This window comes from Halichoerus grypus, chromosome 7 (assembly GCF_964656455.1).
Source record: "Halichoerus grypus chromosome 7, mHalGry1.hap1.1, whole genome shotgun sequence".
Classification (NCBI taxonomy): Eukaryota; Metazoa; Chordata; class Mammalia; order Carnivora; family Phocidae; genus Halichoerus; species Halichoerus grypus.
In genome coordinates this window covers 101,115,206-101,134,046 of record NC_135718.1, presented here as the reverse complement: position 1 = coordinate 101,134,046, position 18,841 = coordinate 101,115,206, and the positions used below count along the sequence as shown (strand labels likewise).

The 18,841-nt window shown below is 39.7% G+C and overlaps 1 protein-coding gene across 1 annotated transcript; it reads right to left on the bottom strand.

Annotated features, from left to right (window-relative positions):
• Positions 1–865: 865 nt before the first annotated feature.
• Positions 866–16,514, bottom strand: LOC118528232 (putative dimethylaniline monooxygenase [N-oxide-forming] 6). The gene is given in 10 exon segments (XM_036080519.2): positions 866–1,208; positions 2,605–2,677; positions 4,445–4,800; positions 7,593–7,689; positions 7,692–7,742; positions 7,745–7,790; positions 9,159–9,301; positions 10,326–10,488; positions 11,608–11,796; positions 16,383–16,514. Coding segments are annotated over 10 exon segments (1,593 nt in total).
• Between the last annotated feature and the right edge of the window lie 2,327 nt (positions 16,515–18,841).

The following is an 18,841-nucleotide window of genomic DNA, read 5'->3' as shown; positions in this document are numbered from 1 at the left end:
TAATAAAGGGTATTTATGAAGTATCTATAGATAACATCATTCTTACTGGTAAAAGACTCAATGCTTTATTCCTAAGATTAGGAACAAGGCAAGGATGTCTGATCTCACCACTTCTATTCAACATATTTATACTAGAGTTTCAATGCAGTAAGGCAAGAAAAAAGAGATAAAAGACATCCAAATAGAAATTGGAGAAGTAAAGCTATCTTTATTTTTAGACAACATGATTATTTATGTAGAAAGTATTATGGAACCTACAAAAAAGTTACTAGAACAAATGATTGAATTTTTATATAGTAACAGTAGACAATAGGAAATTAAAAAATGTTTAACTACCATTTGTAATAACATCCAAAAATATGACATAGGATAAATCTGACAGAAGATGGGTAAGAACTATACACGAAAAACTACAAAACACTGCTGAGAGCAATTAAAGAAGATCTAAGTAAATGAAGAGATATACTGTGTCATGGGTTAGAAGATTCAACATTGTTGTGTTGTCATTTCTCCCCATGATAAAACACCCTTAAGAAATTTACTAAACTTTGTTCGTCCTGCAAATCTGTGCTCACTCCCCTTCACCCTACTTCTTCCTTATCTCAAGCACCTCCAAACTTGCCAATTCAGCATGCAAAAACCTTTTTAGAGTATAGATTTTCATCAGAAAGGGAGAGGCTGAGTAGTTTCCATTTTATTTAGACTTTGAGTTAAATGGGCCAGAATTCATTTTTACATTTGCAGGAAGGGAAAGAGTAGCTCTGAGATTTTATGTATGCATATGTGTATATATCTAGTGTTAAACTACATACATATCTGTGATTAAACTTCTAGGCTAAACTCTGAGATGTAAAGGACTTTCTCATTAATAAAATGTAAGCCAAACAGCCAGCAAAAGCACTGGGAATGAAAGCATTTTGAGTAAATTGTGAAAGTGTCGGGGTCTCTGAGCTTCACTGACAGCTCTTGTCCTGGTTGGCTTTACTGTCCTATCCCACTGGGTCAGGATGGCATTTCTGGCCCCATCCCACTTCCCTGGTCCCATCAGTCGAAACTGGTATGGGCTGCAAGGACCAAAGAACACCTCCAGGGCCAGCTGGGGATCAGTCAGGAAAAGCCATGGTATGTTAGGCTTGGCCCCTATGAAGGAGCCCAGCTCATCCATGTACATGATGTAATCTGTCTGCAAAGTCTGGCTCTGGCCAAACCTGAGGAAAGAAAAGAACATATTGGAATGAGTGTCACAGTTATAAACCAAGAACTGATTTCTTACTTTCTACCTCAGAAAAGTAGCATTTTGGTCAGCACCTCCAAAACTATCCCACTCTTCTTTCTCCACAGCATTGAATTTATCATTTGTACTTTGGCTATAAATGAGTTGATTTTTTTTCTACTTCCTAATCTCTATCTAAGTTTGATGTTATTTTGGTCTTCTGCTTCTGGCCTGGAGAGAACTGACCTTCATGTGTCCAGATGACTGATTAACTTAGTTTACTTTTTAACACATGGTTATTCTTTACATAACATTGCTTAGGATCTGCTCCAGTGTTAGATTTTGGGGCATGGCCTCATTTACTTTTATGAGCCCTGAAGAACAGTCTACCATTTAAGAAATGAGGTTGACTTTGGGGCTTCTCTTCTTCCTCCTCCTTATTCCTACTGGCCTGTAATATAAAGGATGGTGAGTGAGCTGTGTGAATTGCAAGCACACAAGGGTGCCCACTTCACAGAGCTGTCCTGTGAACTGGATGAGATGCAGGGGAGGTTTTGTTGAGTCTGAAAGTTCCAAGTCTTCTCTTCTCTAGATCCTTCGCCAGCAACTACCTGGCAGCACTCAGTGAATGATGTGTTAGAGCTTGAAAGAGGAAAGAAACTTCTTATACAGTCGCCTATCCATCTGAATGGGATTCATTATCTAATTATTCTTTCAACAGATTTTAATATATAATTTGAAAAAGATTTACTTATATAGAAGTAATTAACATAAAAATTACATTTAAATATCTGATGTCTAGCCACTTAAATGACTTTCTTCCAATCCCATTTATGGTGTACTTGAGAACCCGTGTTTGGATGAATCAGAAGTGAATATTCTTTTAGAAGAAAATACCAGGGCAGGTGAACTCAGTTTAGTTCTTCATTTGGTTTTCTTATTACAGTGCTCGGTTCCCAGCTAGTTAACTTGCTGGTGGACACGTGGCTGATGGAAAGGACTTCTTGGAGACATTTGAGCTGGATAATTCTTTGTTTAGGAGGCCTGTCCTCTGCAATGTAGGATGTTTAGCAGTATCCTAATTTCTACACATTAGATGCCAATAGTATGCCCTCTATACTTGCAACAACCAAAAATATCTCTGAACTTTGCAAAATGTCCCCTGGGGATCAAAATCACCTCCATTTGAGAAACTGTACTCTAGAGTGTAGTTTGGTCTACACTACAGGTGACGTGTAATGACTATTATTTTCTATAGAATACTGCTTGATCATAGCAAGTGTTCCAAAAATGTGAACTTTGACTAGCAAAAATATTATAAAATATATAAATGTTTTCCTACATGTAAAGGAAAAACAGGATTTGTTTCATTAGCAAGTACAATCTCTTACCACTTGAGTTTCTTTCCCATTTTCTCATCAATATCATCCATCATTTCACTTGTAGTTGGCAAGGTACATGATTCTAGAAAAGAAATGAAGAAAGAAATATTGAAAAAGATGAAAAAATCAGAAATACATAATGACACATGATGAATTTTTCTTAGTATTTATGAACTATGTCGCTAAAAGATTTTGTATCAAGAGAAGCTGCCTTTGGTATCTTTAGTAGAATAACAATTTACAGAAATAAAGACTTGAGAAGGCAATGAACCCCCTCTGTGAATGGCAAAGCTGGCCTGCAGTGAGATAGTGACCGCAGAGAAGTTTGTGACTTCAAATCACCCAACCTCATATTTCTGTGATGTCATGCAAGGTCTAATCCTCAACATGCCTGAGATGCACCTCATGCACATAATAGCTTAACAGTTTCTTTGTATTTCTGATTTGCATCCTCTTATTAATAATTTTTTCAAGAAATAATCTGGTAAAATAGTTCACTCTGAGGGACATGGCAATTAAAATGGAACAATGGAAAGAAGCATGAGTTTTCCAGCATCAGCCTGCAGCCAGAGGGGACCTTAAGGGGCATCAGAAAATTGTCAGTGTTCTGCAGTGGAGGGGTCATCTGATTACTGTGGAGGGGTCATCTGATTACTGAGTGTAGCTCTTTTGCCTTTGTAACAGTGGTAGAAAGCTATTATGACATTCATGATGCAGAACACTTTCTAGTCATTGGTAGCATCTTACCTAGCCTGGAAGTACCTAGTGGTCAGATGTTTGCTAAAATTTTTGTCCGCTTTGTTTGATGTTGTGTCTGAAGTGCCAAGACAGAGTGTGGCACATAGTAGTGCTCAATAAGTATTTGATGGATGAATAAATGATACCTTTTGTTTCATGTAAATTTCTTGGGTTTATGAATTGTAGCCAATTTTTTTCTAAAACCCCAGGTGTTTGGCACTGTTGTGCCTTTAAGAGAAAAACACGATAGAAGTATTTTACAGAAAACACCCTTATAAAAGATTGCATGACAGGGTTTATTTAAATAATGGTCCTTTGTGGTACACTTGAAATAGCTTATTTATCCACGACATTTTTAGAAAACATACAGTCTATGATTGTAACATTTTCTTCATTACTTATAGTCTAAGTTTTTATGGACAATATGTTAGGTGAAGTATACCTATATTGGCCAAGGTTTTTGAACCCTTGAATAAAAAGACACTTTAAGTAATAAGGATGATCGGTATGATTGATGTAAATTAAATCAATATATTTGAGACATTGCCTTTCTTCATGTAATCCTCATATTCTTGATTTCCTCACAAAAGCACACTTGTAGCCACTGGAGACCATGGGGTCTAGAGTGGAGGGAGGAGGAGAAGATTGTCGATAGAGTGGGTGTGGCCTGACATTGCTGTTCTGACAGTTTGACACCAGTAAGATCTCTAGCATTGCCTGCAACATCCTCCAGGGCCCTTCTAACCTTCACAGTGTATCTTACATTGCCTCTACCTATTGCTGTTTTTCTCTTGCTTAAAGCCTTGCAAAGTCCCTCCAATTTCTGTATGAGAAGTCTAAGCTCTGTTAACACAGCTCTTAAGGCCCTCTGTGCTCTAGTCCCTTTCTCTATTTCTTACCACTCCTTGCCTCTGTTTTATATTCCCTTACAGAACACCCTAAGACTTCCCCTATTGTAACATTCCCCTGGCTCTGTTTTAGACTGGGTAAGGTCAAAGAGTATGTCTTGTTCCCTTTATATTCCTAGCACCTAGCACAGTACTTGGCATATAGTAGGTGCTCAATAAATGCTCATTGACTAAATGGATAAAAGACAGAATGGTCCACCTACTTGCAAACCCTTTAGCAGCCCAGCGAGCCTGCAAGTCAGCTGTGGGGATGGCAGCCCCAAGGGACTGGACAAGGCCAATCACAGCCAAGGTTGGCTTCTCCATTTTTGGGGGAAAGATGCCTTTAAACAAGGTGACCTCACTGTTTCTGCTTTTGATGACGGAGTCATCAAGGAAGGGGTAGGCGTAACTATAGCCTGTTGCAAAGATGATGGAGTCGATGGCCTCAAACATGGTCCCATCCTCAAACACAGCTGAGGTCTCTGTAAACTCCTTCACACTGGGCTTGATGGACACAGTGCCACATAGGATGCGGGATGGGAGCTCGTCATTGAACACAGGCTCTTTCCTCAGGGGACTGTTCAGAAACAAGATACAAAGGCTCTTGCTGTAACATACCTCAATTCCAAGAAATATCTGCAATAGTTCATAGCACTGGAACCAAATTTGAGGAGTTAAACATTAGCATGAGGACTACTGAGCTCTCATTTTGTGGCAGTTTTTTTTTCCTATTGTCTGCAACAATCCTTAAATTCTGGGTGGCTCAGTCAATTAAGCGTCTGCCTTCAGCTTAGGTCATGATCCCAGGGTCCTGGGATAGAACCCCACATCAGGCTCCCTGCTCAGTGGGGAGTCTGCTTCTCCCTCTGCCTTATCCCCTGCTCATGCTCTCTCTCTCTCAAATAAATAAATAAAATCTTAAAAAAAAAGAATTTCTGTCTGAGCTGCCTCTTTTGGCCTTTTGAAGCTTGAAGATTTCCCTATGAGTACTTATACGATTTGGTGATTCACCAAATAGATGAGAATAAGACTAATTCCTAGACATAATCAGTGGTTCAGAGTGCAGAATCTGGAACCAGATGGCCCAAATTTATAATCTACCCCCGTCTCTCACGAGCGGCTACTTCTCTGTATTTGTTTCCTTATGTATAAAATGGGGATAGTGATAGAATCTACCTCATACTGTTGTTGTGAGGATTAAATGAACATTACCTGTAAAGCACTTAAAACAGTGTCTGCCACTTGCAAGCATCATTGTTATAAGTGAACTATTATTATAAATGAGGTCTTCTATGAGAAAATCAAATTTGCATGGTGAGCTGCTTTATTGCCATGTTTGGTTTCCTTTACTTTGATTGACAAAATTCTAGGATTCAGGGATTTTGGAATTTACTCCAAGTATCTGAAGCACTCAGAAAGTTTATAAATCTTAGAATCTGTCTATATACTTCCACACCATTCTCTATGTCTATAATTCTGCTACCTCTTCTTTTGCTTTATAAGGTGACAAAAAGTAGGTCACAATAAAACCTGTTTTTCTCCCCCTGCCCCCTACCCAAGGGATGAGTGAGAAGGTGTCATCAATACCTTAGAGTAATTGGAACCTTTTCTAAGAGGGAGCTTCATTCTTGGAATGAATGGATTTCCAAATGTATGTTTCAATTGTCTAAAGGGCAAAGCCAGAATATCATTTGCAGTTGCTCTTAGAAGACAAAAAGTCTTAATCAGCTCAGGTTTTGGAGCTTTTGTTACATTAAACATAATTTTCAATGCATGAAATCAACATTTTTTTTTTCTTTAAGGATGTAGCGGTCTGCCAGACTAGGTAGGATAAATGCTGTGGAGTGAGGGTCTGGCTCCTAAACCTGGCATTTGCTATTCCAATTTACAGTTTCCTCTTGTTTTTCCTTATCTGATTCTCTAAACACAATGAAGCATTTTTTTAAAGATTTTATTTTTAAGTAACCTCTACACTCAACATGGGGCTTGAACTCACAATCCTGAGATTGCATGCTCTATTGACTGAGACAGCCAGGTGCCCCCAGAATGAAACATTTTTGTTAGCATGGGCCAAGATGAAATTTCTTAGTGAGTCCTTTCTTGTCTTACCCACTTTAATAGTTTTTTTATTGATATACTGATTCTTCTGCCAAGAATGCTTTTCTTTTTTTCTCTCTTTCTTCCTTTCTTTCTTTCCTTTTTTTTTTTTTTTTTTTTTTTAAGAGAGGGAGCATGTGAGTGGGGTAGGAGGGGCAGAGGGGCAGAAGGAGAGAGAGAGAGAGAGAGAGAGAGAGAGAGAATCTTAAGCATGCTCCATGCCCACATGGAGCCGGACACGGGGCTTGACCTCACGACCCTGAGACCATGACCTGAGTTGAAATCAAGAGTCAGATGCTTCACTGACTGAGCCACCCAGGTGCCCCTAGAATGCCTTTCTAGTTAGTAGGTGTTGGGCTCTGTCTCTATACAGAAGTATATAAACAAATATTAATTTTAAAGGCTACATCAGTTTTGTGAATCTTCATTTTTTTTTTTTAAGATTTTATTTATTTATTTATTTGAGAGAGAGAGAATGAGAGAGAGCAAGCACATGAGAGGGGGGAGGGTCAGAGGGAGAAGCAGACTCCCCGCCGAGCAGGAAGCCCGATGCGGGACTCGATCCAGGGACTCCAGGATCATGACCTGAGCTGAAGGCAGTCGCTTAACCAACTGAGCCACCCAGGCGCCCATGAATCTTCATTGTTTTACATGTTCCATGCATCCTGACTGTCCTGCTAAAATCCCAGACTCTGTGGTTAAGGAAGTGTGCACTTTCATTTCGAGATTTTCTGCTTTCTGAGACATGTTGATTAACACTACTTTGTTCATTGCTCTTTAGAAGCATATTGGAAAATTTAAGATTAATAAGAACCAATATTTGTAAAGCTTTATAGTTTACAAAATGCCTTAATTTTTTATCTTACTGCATACCACGATAGTCTTGGGGAGTAGCTATTATTATTGCTATCCCCATTCACCCAAAACATGGATAAGATATTCCACAAAAGGACAATTCATGAATTGGCTCAGCCTTCAAAATTCTATGCTATAGCTTGTAGCTACCATAAATGAATCTTGCATGTCAGGGGTATCTAGCCGTCTGCTCCTTTGCCATTTTGTATTTTCCCATATACGTTTCCCCACTAGAGTCATTTCAGTAAGATTTTCACCACATGCATGATCTCTGAGTATACTGTGTCAGTTATGCAGTCGTCAGTTTAATCCCAATAACCTCAGTGAGCTGATTAAAGTTAGACCTAGAGAGAAAAATTTCCACTGAAACTAGTGCCCCACTTTTTTGGATGATAAAATAGGAGTTACTTGTAGTACTCATTTAAAGGCATCAGGCCGTAGTTCTCATGCTTAAACCATGTGTTCATCTTCCTGACATATAACCAGTCAGAGACAAATGAAGGAAGGGCATTCGGAGGAAGGTTGCAAAATGGGTCACATACACCATGTCCCAAGGATAGCCATCATCCAAACCCTGCTCATGACCCAGGAACCACTTCTGCTGCTGATAATGACCTGGTGGGGAAGGCAACATGGATTTCAATATCACTCTGTAAGAAAGAAGCAGATATGACACAATGGACATGTTCTGTGAACATCTCCATACATTTCCCTCAATATCCAGGCAGAAGCATTTTTAAAGAGTTGGGTCAAGATGAATAGACCATGACTGAAACTAGGTGGAGACAGAACTACTCTGCCTCTATACCCCACGGGGGTAGTGAACAGTTGTTGAAATAATGAGAACCTGTCATCTTGGAACAAGAGGGCTGTGTATTCAGTTGTGATGGGCCTAATCTTCACAGAGTCAGAGACATCGATGGTAGGACTGGTGGGTACCAGCCAGTCCAGAGCCTCAGTGGTAGTGGATGGTGGTAGTTGCTGGATTGGGTGGAAGAAATGTAGCTAAATCTCTACCTGAAATTAGGCTGAAGAGATGCCAAAGAGTTAATTCAGTTCTCTGTCTGAAGTCTCTTCCAGTCCTTCTTACATACCCACTCCATGACCTCTGCTAGGCACCCAAACCAGGCAGCTGTGTCAGCTCTGAGACAAGCCCAGCTGCTTGTCTATTATGCCACTTTTGTGACAACCCAAGGGAATTGAACTCCAAAAAATTCCTTAAGTTTTATTTACATCCACTTAAGAATTTGTTTATTGAACATGTATTTCCTTAAAAATAAGTTCTTCAGGGTCTATTGGTCATGGATGATTTAGCTTAGAGTCCTTTGGGAAGCCTTCTTTGACTTCATCCAGGCTAAGCTAGGTTCTCTTTTTATGGTGCTGCCATCTCCACACCTAATGTGTGGCATTTTTATTACCTCCTTTCGTGCCTGTCATCTCACCTCCACCCACTGACTGCTCCTGGAAGTCAAGAAGTATTCTGACTTACTTCTGTGTTTATTTCTAGTCGGACATAGTTCTGGCATATAACATGTGCCCAGTGTTTGTTGAGCACTGGCTTTTGAGTGGATAAATGACAGTAAGAACCAAATCATACATGTCTTCCAGACTTTCGGAATGATAAGCACAATGCCTTTTGTATGGTAGGTGATAAGAAATACTGTTATATAAATAAAGGTGGATCCCGACTAGCAACAGTTTGCTTAGAAGTGATCAGAACACAAAATTAAAACAAAAAATGCACTCTTATATATACATATATACACACGTACACTTACCTCTGGGTCCGGCAGAATGTACTTCCTTGCCAACCTGGGCCACATTACCTTGATTCACAGGGAGAATGTCTTAAGTCCTCCTTGATTCAATGGGCCTATGCAATAGGTGGATCCCTTGTCTTATGACATGGCAAACACGAGCTGCAGAGCCTAAGCTTTGATTTTAGAGCATAGCTATACCCCAGCTTTGTTTCTCAGAGTATACCTGTGCAGCCAGAGGACTAAGCTCCGCAGCTATGTCAGATCCTGAGTTCCCCAGGCCGATCACAAGGACCCTCTTCCCCTTGAAGGCTTCTGGGTCCTTATAGTCCCTGCTGTGGAGGTAGTGGCCTTGAAACTGATGTAGGCCTAAGTGGAACATGAGGAGTGGTTTGAGTTGATTTTCAGGAGAAATGATGAAGACTCACTGTTTTCATTTTTTAAAAAATTCCTATTATCAGTCTTAATTTTTAAAACAAAGTTTCCTAGTTGAAATGCATTTATCCTTTTAGTGGTTTTTGACAATAAACCCCCAACTAAGTACTTACAGTGCCTTAAGAAACCTGCAGTATGGGAACTCATATTTTGATAGTAATCATAGCTAATATTTATTGAGTACTTACTGTGGGCTAGGCCCTCTGCTAAAGGATTTACAGTTTAACATTTAATCTTGATAACATCTCTGAATGGCAGATACTAGTATCCCTATTTTAAAAGACAAGGAAATCAAGACAAAGAAATTAAGTGACTCGTCTAAGGTCACATGGTAAGGAACTAGTGGAATAAGAGGTTGAGCCCGAGTGTTCTAAGGCTACATTCAGAACCCCTAAATATACTGCCTCTTAAAACCTTCATGCTTTCAATCTTCTTTTCTTCCTGAATCTTACTCTTTTAATTATCTTGGCCTATGAACAGCATGCTTGCAGATGGGAAGTCTAATATTTTATAGTGGACATGTGTTCCTGTTGCAAAGAAAGAAGGAAGGAAGGAGAAAGGATGGTTGCTTGTGTATTGTATTTATTTGATGTTTGGCATTTTGTTTAGTAATGGAGTATGCCACTAAAACACACACACACACACACACACACACTGAAATTTCTAAAGTGAATTTGCAAAATGTGCCTATAGATGACTTTTAAAAACCCTTCCTCTACACAAACCTTTCCTCTACAGGTCTTCATCTGATCTCTGACTTGCAGGTCCTTGATTCTTTTAGCATAAGAGTTCAGGAGGCCAATTACTGCTATATTTCACGTATCATCAGACTTCAAAATTTTGTTTTGAAATCTTTGGAACCTTAAGAAAAATTATTATATACAATCTATGGAAAGATCTAGTTCAACCCTTGACATTTGTATATGTCCCCAGACTATTGTATATTTTCCAAACTTACCAGGAAAGGAATCAGTTGGTAGATTGGGGTATACATGATGTCCTGAACAAATCATTACAGCATCAAAAATAGCAGATTCCTGTTTCCCATCCTTTTCTGAAACAACTTCCCATTGTCCAGTGACTAAGAAGTTGGGACATTTCTTTATACTAGAAACCAGGGTCTTAAAGAAAACCAGAAAGAAATTCCTTCTATTTACAATTCTATGGGTTTTAATTTTCTCACAGTGTTTCTGTAGAGGAAATAATTGTCATGAACTCCCTGATCATTGAGAAATATATGGGAAAACATTAAAGTAGGGAGTCATAGTGATTCTTCAGATCTCCCAAGAGAAATTACCCAGTGGGGCATATTTACTTTTTTTGACCTCTAGTTAGTAGATTTGGGGTAAATTACACTGAATATTCTTGTGAAAGATGCCATCTTATTTGCTTACTACCACCCTCAACTGACATTCCCGGCTTCTTTCTCTCTGACCCCATTTTCTATCAATTCCATAAATATGGGAATATCTTAAGGTTATCAATCTTTATTTCTCCTTTGCAATGTACAGATACTCTCCCTTGGAAATATTAGCCACTTCCATAGTATGACTATTATGTAAATATATGTAAAATTATATTAAATATAATAAATAAAATAATAATAAATAAAGGAAATTATATTAAATATAATCCTAATTCATAATTTTGTTGATTATTTTTCTCACTACATATATATGCTTTGTATTTAACAGTAATGAATTGAGATTAAGAATTCTAAACAAATGTGAAATATTATTGTTATTTATGGAGCCAAGTCATCTCTGCTATAACTGCTAAGTCTCCTAATCTAAGGAACTAAGTGGGCAAAGGATGAGAGCAATGACTATGTTAGTCATTCATTTAAAATTTTACTCTCATAATGGCAGAATTTCTAAAGAATGCCATGGCTTCTTGAACTACAGCTCATTGGCATTGAACTCAAGAAGTCTAAATATGGACTAGAGAATTTGGGATTGTTTCTAAAACATGACAGTATGAGGGTGGAATGTACACTATGATGGTATAGGCTTCTCTAATATTTTCTATTGTATTCTAAAAGCTCTCAGAGACTAATGGAGAACACGTTTAGGGAAAAAAAACAATACACGAATACTTTATAATCCAAAACAACATTTGATTGGTGAGCTATCCAAATATTTGGCTCTGATTTCTAGAACAGAAACAGGGGCAATGTGCTCCCCACCCCCCCCAACCGATAAACATACTGATCTCAACAGCATCAGTTATAAGGCCCTTACCTCAAACTGTATATATCTTAAAAGATTCTTCTTTTGAGCAAATGTCCTTATGTATTCCTGGAGTTTGCTGTGGTGCATATAGTTGGGGTAATCAACAGGATAAGGGAAGTCTGGAAAGCACATCATCTCTTTGGAAGAGTTGGTGAATACAGACTGGTAAATGCTGGCTCTGCCTTCTTCTGCATGGTTCTAGGAAGAAGAATAAAGCTTAAAAAGGAAGCCAAGAATGACGTTCCCTTCAGCGAATATTCAATTTTAGGTCAACTGAAACCTTTTTAATATGTAAGAAAAAAAAAAAAGACACTAAAACAATTCATAGCTCTCTGTAAAGATGTGGAAAAGAAAGCCCTTAGCATGGCCCCCTGCCCAGAGCTGGGGCCCTACACCTTAGCTCTCTTACTCGAATTACCCCCACATTAGTTCTGTGTTTATAGTCCCGTAGAGTGTTCTTTCTTTTTTCAATCACAGCAACTGGTTCTGATGTCATATTCATGTTAAAAAAAAACACAGCTAAGTGGTCCAAAGGAGGCGGCAGTGTTTAGTCTCTTTGTTCGGCTATATGGCAGTCAGTGAATGCTTTACCCGCAACTGAATCTTCTCTTGAAGTGGAGGGTTTATTTATTTGGCCTAGTCAGAATCAGCTGAAGGGCCCCTTAGATCACAGATTCCTGGGCCCTACCTGCAGAATGTCTGATTCAGTGTGCCTGGGCTGGGGTCTGAGAATCTGCATTTCCTACAGTTCCAGGCAATGCTCAAGGTGCTGGTTTAGGAACCACACTCTGAGAACCACTGCTCTATTAGAAATGAACTCTGTGCTTGAGGAGATCCTGAATCACCAGTTAGGTTTCCTCACCCCTCACCAAACAGACACAGGAAACCAGAAGCCTCAGAACTTGTAGTAAATCTTTCCACTCCATCATGAAGCCACATCATTGAAAAGTGGCTTCTTTTTGAGAAGTAGTTGAAGGCTAAATGGAAAACAAACATTTCCTCTCTGTTTTAAGGACAGGATAAAAGTTCACACAATGTGCTGGCTTGAAAGTACATTAAAAATCTGGCAGCCTCTGCTTCCCCCAAACCCAAAGGCAGCTCTCTGAAATGTGGGGAAGGGTTGGAATGACATGTTGCTGCTGGATTCAAGATACCTATCTCCCTCCAGCCCCATACTGACCTCAGGAAGCTATAGACAAAAAATTCTGGAAAGGACTGAGAGGCTTGTGTGTGGGGTGGGGCTGCCTGAGGCCTCAGTTTGAAAATAAAACTTCCTCTAGTCATGGTTGCTATGTTTCTCATAAATAACCAGGCTCAGAGATTTTAACTTTCTTTAAGCCTCACTTTGAAATTTCTGCTAAGGTCAGAAAAAGGGTGATGGCTCATGCCTGGCAGATTTTCAAGCTTCAGTCTTTCCCATTCACCCACAGCCATACCTTTTGTTGGTGGTTGTGAGAAGGAGAAGTGGGAGGGAGGTTTCTCAGCTGTGCTTTGAAGGGAGGGAGGCTTGAGCTCCAGGCAGGGGACTGGTTAAAAAAAATCTAAGACTGCTTTGGGAAACAGAGGATAAGACCTTGGATTATTTCCATCATGAATGAATCTCTGCTCTTTTGCCTCTTGACCCCAGCCAATCATAACAGGAGGAGGAAGAATATGTACCCTTATAGCTCCTTGGAATTTTCCCTAAAGGGCTGTTCTACACACAAAGGAAAACAGATGTATTATATAACAACAGACAATTGCTTCAGAGAGCTCATATTTTCAATTTCAGCATGTGGTGTGTTTTGAACGGGTAAGGAGGAAGTTAAGCTCAGACTCTGCCACTGGCTGAGAGAGCTTGCCCTAGACCCAGAGATCCAAGCAGCTGTGGTCACAGTACCACGGCCTGTCTTGGGTTATAACTGTGTCCATGTCTCATCTTCCCCACTAGAACCTCAGCAACTGGAGGGCGAGGTCAGAGGCTAATTCGAGAATGTTGTGCATGCATGGCAGCAGTCTGTCTTGATCTTCTTTCAGATTCCATCTCTGCTTATCAATCCCATTTCTACTTGTCCAAATATACTCTCAAGGACCAACTCAAAAGTCGCTCCCTCCATCATGCCTTTCCTTGCCTCTTTCTTATCAACCGGAAGTCGTCCTGACCCCACCTCTACCAACCTCTGATCATTTTTACTGCCCTAATCGCATATTCATGTATATTATAGTTAATCTAAGACTTGTTTTCTCTGGTTTAAAGATGCTGGCTGCCTGCCGTACATCTTATCTGAGCCATAACCTAACATCGTATCCTATACATAGTGTACTCCCAATGTATTTGTTGAGTGAGTGGAACAAAAGTCCAGATAGTTCTGGTTCCATTGTTTTCCCCTTTTGTATAGCAGCAGCATGAAAGTCTTTTGAGGACACGAGGTCTTAATATTGGAGTATAAGAAACTTAAAACATGTTCACATTCAGCCTGCTAGTGTTTAAACCTCATTTGGTTTCCATTTTGCAGAAAAAGCACATGGTGAAAAGTTCAGAATTACCACGTTTCTTTCTTTCAGAATACCTTCTGCCTAACAGGACTTGTAAGATAAAAGCTTATGTAACATATTTTTCAAAAATCCCTTTCTGAGAATAGATTGTATGTACCAAGCACCTTTTCTTCGAAAAGAAGAAAGGGGTGCAGTGTATGGAGGGGACTAAACTTTAGAGTCTTTTTATGTGTTTACAAGCCCATGGGGCCATGGAGTATAATTCTGCTTATAACCAGTCACCTGATGGGAAAGAAATATCCCGTCTTGTGGATAACTCAGAGTCTGACTTTGCATTTTACTGATCTGTCATCTATTGCTTCCTTAAATAAAATTTGTGATCTGGTTGCATTGGTTAACTTACAGATCCCTGGATATACCATGCTCACTGCATCCTCTGTGCCTTTCATGCTTGTCACTCCTACCTAGAAACCTCCCCCACCAGCCTTGGTGACTGTCTATGGGGTGCCATTCACAGACTACAGTGGGAACGGCCCTCTCTGGAGTTGTGTCACGTAATAGTCCTCTACTTTCCTTGTCTGAGAACATCCTTCAAGTCTCAGCTAAGTGCTCTCCTTGCAGGAAGTTTCCTTTGGCCTGCTAACATTTCGGTAGCAACCTCCCCCCCCCCCCCACCACCGCCCTGCCCCGCCCTCTTCTAAATCTCAAGGCACTTGTTCATTAAGTTGACAATCACGAAAGGCTATCTCATTGTTGCACAGTTCTATAACCTCTTATTTGAAATTCTTAGGGCTAGAAATATTTTGAAATTTGTAGATTTTTGGATTTTTCTCCATAACACTTCTAGTGAGATCTGGGACAGCACCCTATAATCAAACGCAAGAACATTTCTGCAGTGAAACACAAAGTGGGACAAATAAAGATTATAACTAGCCTAATGTCAAATTCAACTCATGTTTTCTGACCATATGACTTCAGGAAAGATTTTGCCATCAAAGGAATTTTTGTGCATTTTCTATCAAAGGATCATGGATCCTTCACCAAAAGGATTGGAAACCGTTTATGTAGAATAATTATGTCACATATTTTTCACCTCAGTACCTGGCACAAAACTCTGCCAAAATAGGTGTTCAAGCAGCATTTAATTGTTGCTGATGAGATCATAGAGAACAATTTCATGATTTAGGCTAATCTGGCCACATCTCCCTGAACAAATGTAAGTAAAGAAAATCGCATCCTTAAAAAAAATAACTATTGGTTATTTCCTAATGGAAATGATCTTATATCTCATATGATACATTCAGGATTATAAGACCTCTCACTTAAAAAAAAAAAAAAACCTCTTGAGATGAATATAAATATGTCTTAAGTTAGCACTGATATGTTCTATTAGAGCAACATGTTGTTGTGGTTTGGGCAAGTACTGAGACCAAGACAGAATTTGGTTACAAGGCGAATGGTGTGGATATAATATCTTCATGTCAAATATGTATCATCTACATTCAATCACAATGGCTGGGAAATTCAGGACAGAAAGGATAGAAGTTTTCCCAACCTGGCTTTCAAAATTTAAAAATTGTTTTTATAATGAATATTTTCTGATTATATCATTTGTCCAACAATGAGACTGAATGGCAAAGACAATCATTTTTCTCTCTGGTTTTGGGGTTTGCAGAGTATTCAATAACCACACACATAACACACGCAATCATTATTTATCATAACTTACAATGTCTTTGCAATAGACATGAGTTAATTATAGAATCACATCCCATTACAATTGGAAGGCATATTAGAGGAAACCTAATCTCCAACCTCAACATTTGACAAATGAGCATTTAAGGTCCAGAAAAAAAAAAGAAAGAAAAAATTAATCTTCCCAGAAAACCTAAGGTTGAGACTATAGCTCAGAACTTCTGACTCTAATTTTTTCTCTTTCTTTCTTTCTTTCTTTCTTCCCCACCCCCACGTTCCTAGGTTTTCTGAGCAACAGTGAACAGGGATAGAATCCTTTCAGTTACACAGGGAAGGCAGTGATATGTTTTTTGTTTTTGTTTTTGTTATAAATTACTGACATTAGCACCCTTTACAGCCTCAAGATCTGGGCTCTGTTACAAAGGTAACAATGTTTTATGAGCTAGTAGTTTTGAGTTATTGGACAATAATAACATGATGGGAGAGATAAAATTTTACTTTCCAGATCTGGAGCTTTTGTGACCTACCTCCCAAGTCTGAATAGAACTAATCAGATTTGATTTACAGAGGAACCCATCTCCCTTCTATTGTTATCACAGTGATGTCCCACTAACCGAGAATTTCCACAGGCCTCCAACATCGTTGCTCCTCTCAAAGCAGGTGGGCTCCAACCCCTCTTCCAGGCAGCACCAGATGGAAGCCAGGCCACTGACACCAGCTCCGACAATGGCCACTCTCTTCTCCATGGTTGCCAGGAAAGAGGGTCTGGAGAGAGTTTCTTCAGAAGAGTGTCCCTGAATACTTGGGATTTTTCAGTAGGAAGAACCAGCCAAGGTTTGTGCGTCAGGATCCTCACCTTAACACAAGAAGACATAGATGCGCATTAACAAGTTATGCTTATTATTTTTACCACTTTTGCTATAGTAAGATAATAAATCTGGCTTCTTCTCCTGATTATTCAAGATGCTCAAAATAGCGGAGTCAGTGAATTTTGGAGCAGGAAGGACCTTGAAGTTCATTAGTCTAATGCTATCAATTACAAATGTAGCAGTAATCATTCCAAGAAGATTAGAAATTACTTCTTCGACATCTCACAGCTAAGTAAAGAAGTTGGAACCAGAACTCAAGCCTTCTGCATGAAATCCACTGTTCCAAATCATCCCTACTCACTTTGAATGCTTGGTTCTAAGGGGTCTTAGTCTTAATGAACTGCCTTCCTTTCCCCAGAGAACCAGCAGTTCTTTAAATGTAGAAGATGGCGTTTAACAATGTCTTTTGATGTAAAAACTGAGGAAGGGGGAGGAGTTATTAGTCTTAAAGTAAAAATACCTTTTTCCTTGTATATTTCATGGTGTAGTGCCCCATAAAACCTGGAAGAGAAGCACTGAGTGTGGTAGGGATAGCAGAACATGGGAGGGGATGGGGAAGCAGAGGAAGAAAGGGAAAGGGAAGGGCAAGAATGAGGTCCCTGGTCCTGGTTCCAAAAAATAAAAATAACTGATATTGTTCACCGAAGCTGTAAGGTGAAACCTCTGGGAGATTAAAGGAACAATGGTTCTTTTATTTATTGTTACTTTGGAACTATAGAATATATAAACAAAGGCTGTGCACCTGGACTGTTTGTTAGGTTCTAGAAAAGAACCCTCAATTTTCTGAAAGCTTAGGAAGGCATGATGTGAGGAGCTGAGCTAGTAATTGGAGATGTTGAGTTTGTAAAACTAGTGAACTCAAAGGACAGAATGGTGAAGTCCCTGAATCTTGTCTCCGGCTCCTTCCCACTTCTTCCCACCTTTCCTGCTTCTATAGTCTCCTTTTCCCCCTTCCTCCCTCCCGCCCTTCCTTCCATTTTTCTGAGTACCTACCATATGTCATGTGTTATAGTAGTCTCTTGGGGATTCAAAGATGAAAAGACTCAGTGCTTTCCACACAGAAGCAGACAGTCTAATGGAGAGAGATGATTGATGTTGCAATGGAAGTTTGATTCAGTGAGTGCCAGCACTCAGGCAGGAACATGAGTCCACCTAAGAGAAGAATAAGAGAGGCTTCAAGAGGAAGTGAGAAGAGAACTGAGTCTTGAAGGAAGAATAGATGCCTGCCAGGCAGTCAAGGAGCAAGGAACACATGACAGATAGAAAAATATGTGCAAATGCACAGAGAAGTACAAGAACTTGATAGAGCGAGCTATAATTAGTTCTGTGTTGCTGAAGCCATAGGTAATGGGGATAGCAGAAGGTAAATTGAACATGCAGGGCCCAGATTCTGAAGGATATTGAAGTGCTACACTCAACAGGTTGGATACCATCTTCTAGGTTATCGTGATCCATTCAAGAATTCTGAGCAGGGTAGTGACAAGATCAGAAAAGATCAGATTCATGTGGAAGCTAGACAGAATAGACATCTAGCTAGATAGCTAGATTCATATGGATAGTGGCTAGAATCAGGGGTACCAGGAGGTAATTTCGATAGTCTAGAATGGAGATGCTGAGGGCCTGAAGTAGAGCAGTGTCAGGGGAATGGAGAATAGAGAGACATAAGAGATATTTAGGAGGTAGTTGTTTGGGAATCTGTTGACTGATTATAGACTTGATGCCTCAAATGCGGTCGTTCCATCTTTGAGGTTTTATGTTGTGATTTATATGCATATCACTCTTGATTTAGTGCAGAAAGCAGTAACCATTCTAGTTCACAAAGAAAGGGACTTAGTACAGGAATTAGGTGCGTGCAACAGATGGAAGGACTGTTGAGGAGCAAAAACCAGAAGTCTGCCTGCCACAGGCCTTGTAAATCACACCTCTAGAGCTACCATCCAACGGACAGGAATTGCTGCTGTCACCACAGACACCTCCAGAGGGTGGGATGTGGAGTTTGGCTGATGTAAACACACCTGTTGGAAAATGATTACAGATCAACACAGTCACGGAAATTCAGCCTTTGCTTCCCTTTGCCTTCCAAGCCCAGATATCTATCTCACTGGAAAAACCTAAATTGCATCCAAGCCCTAACTGCAAGGAAGTCTTAGAAATATAGTTTTTAGCCTTCCAGTCCTTGTGATGGAGGAGGGAACCCAAGGGGG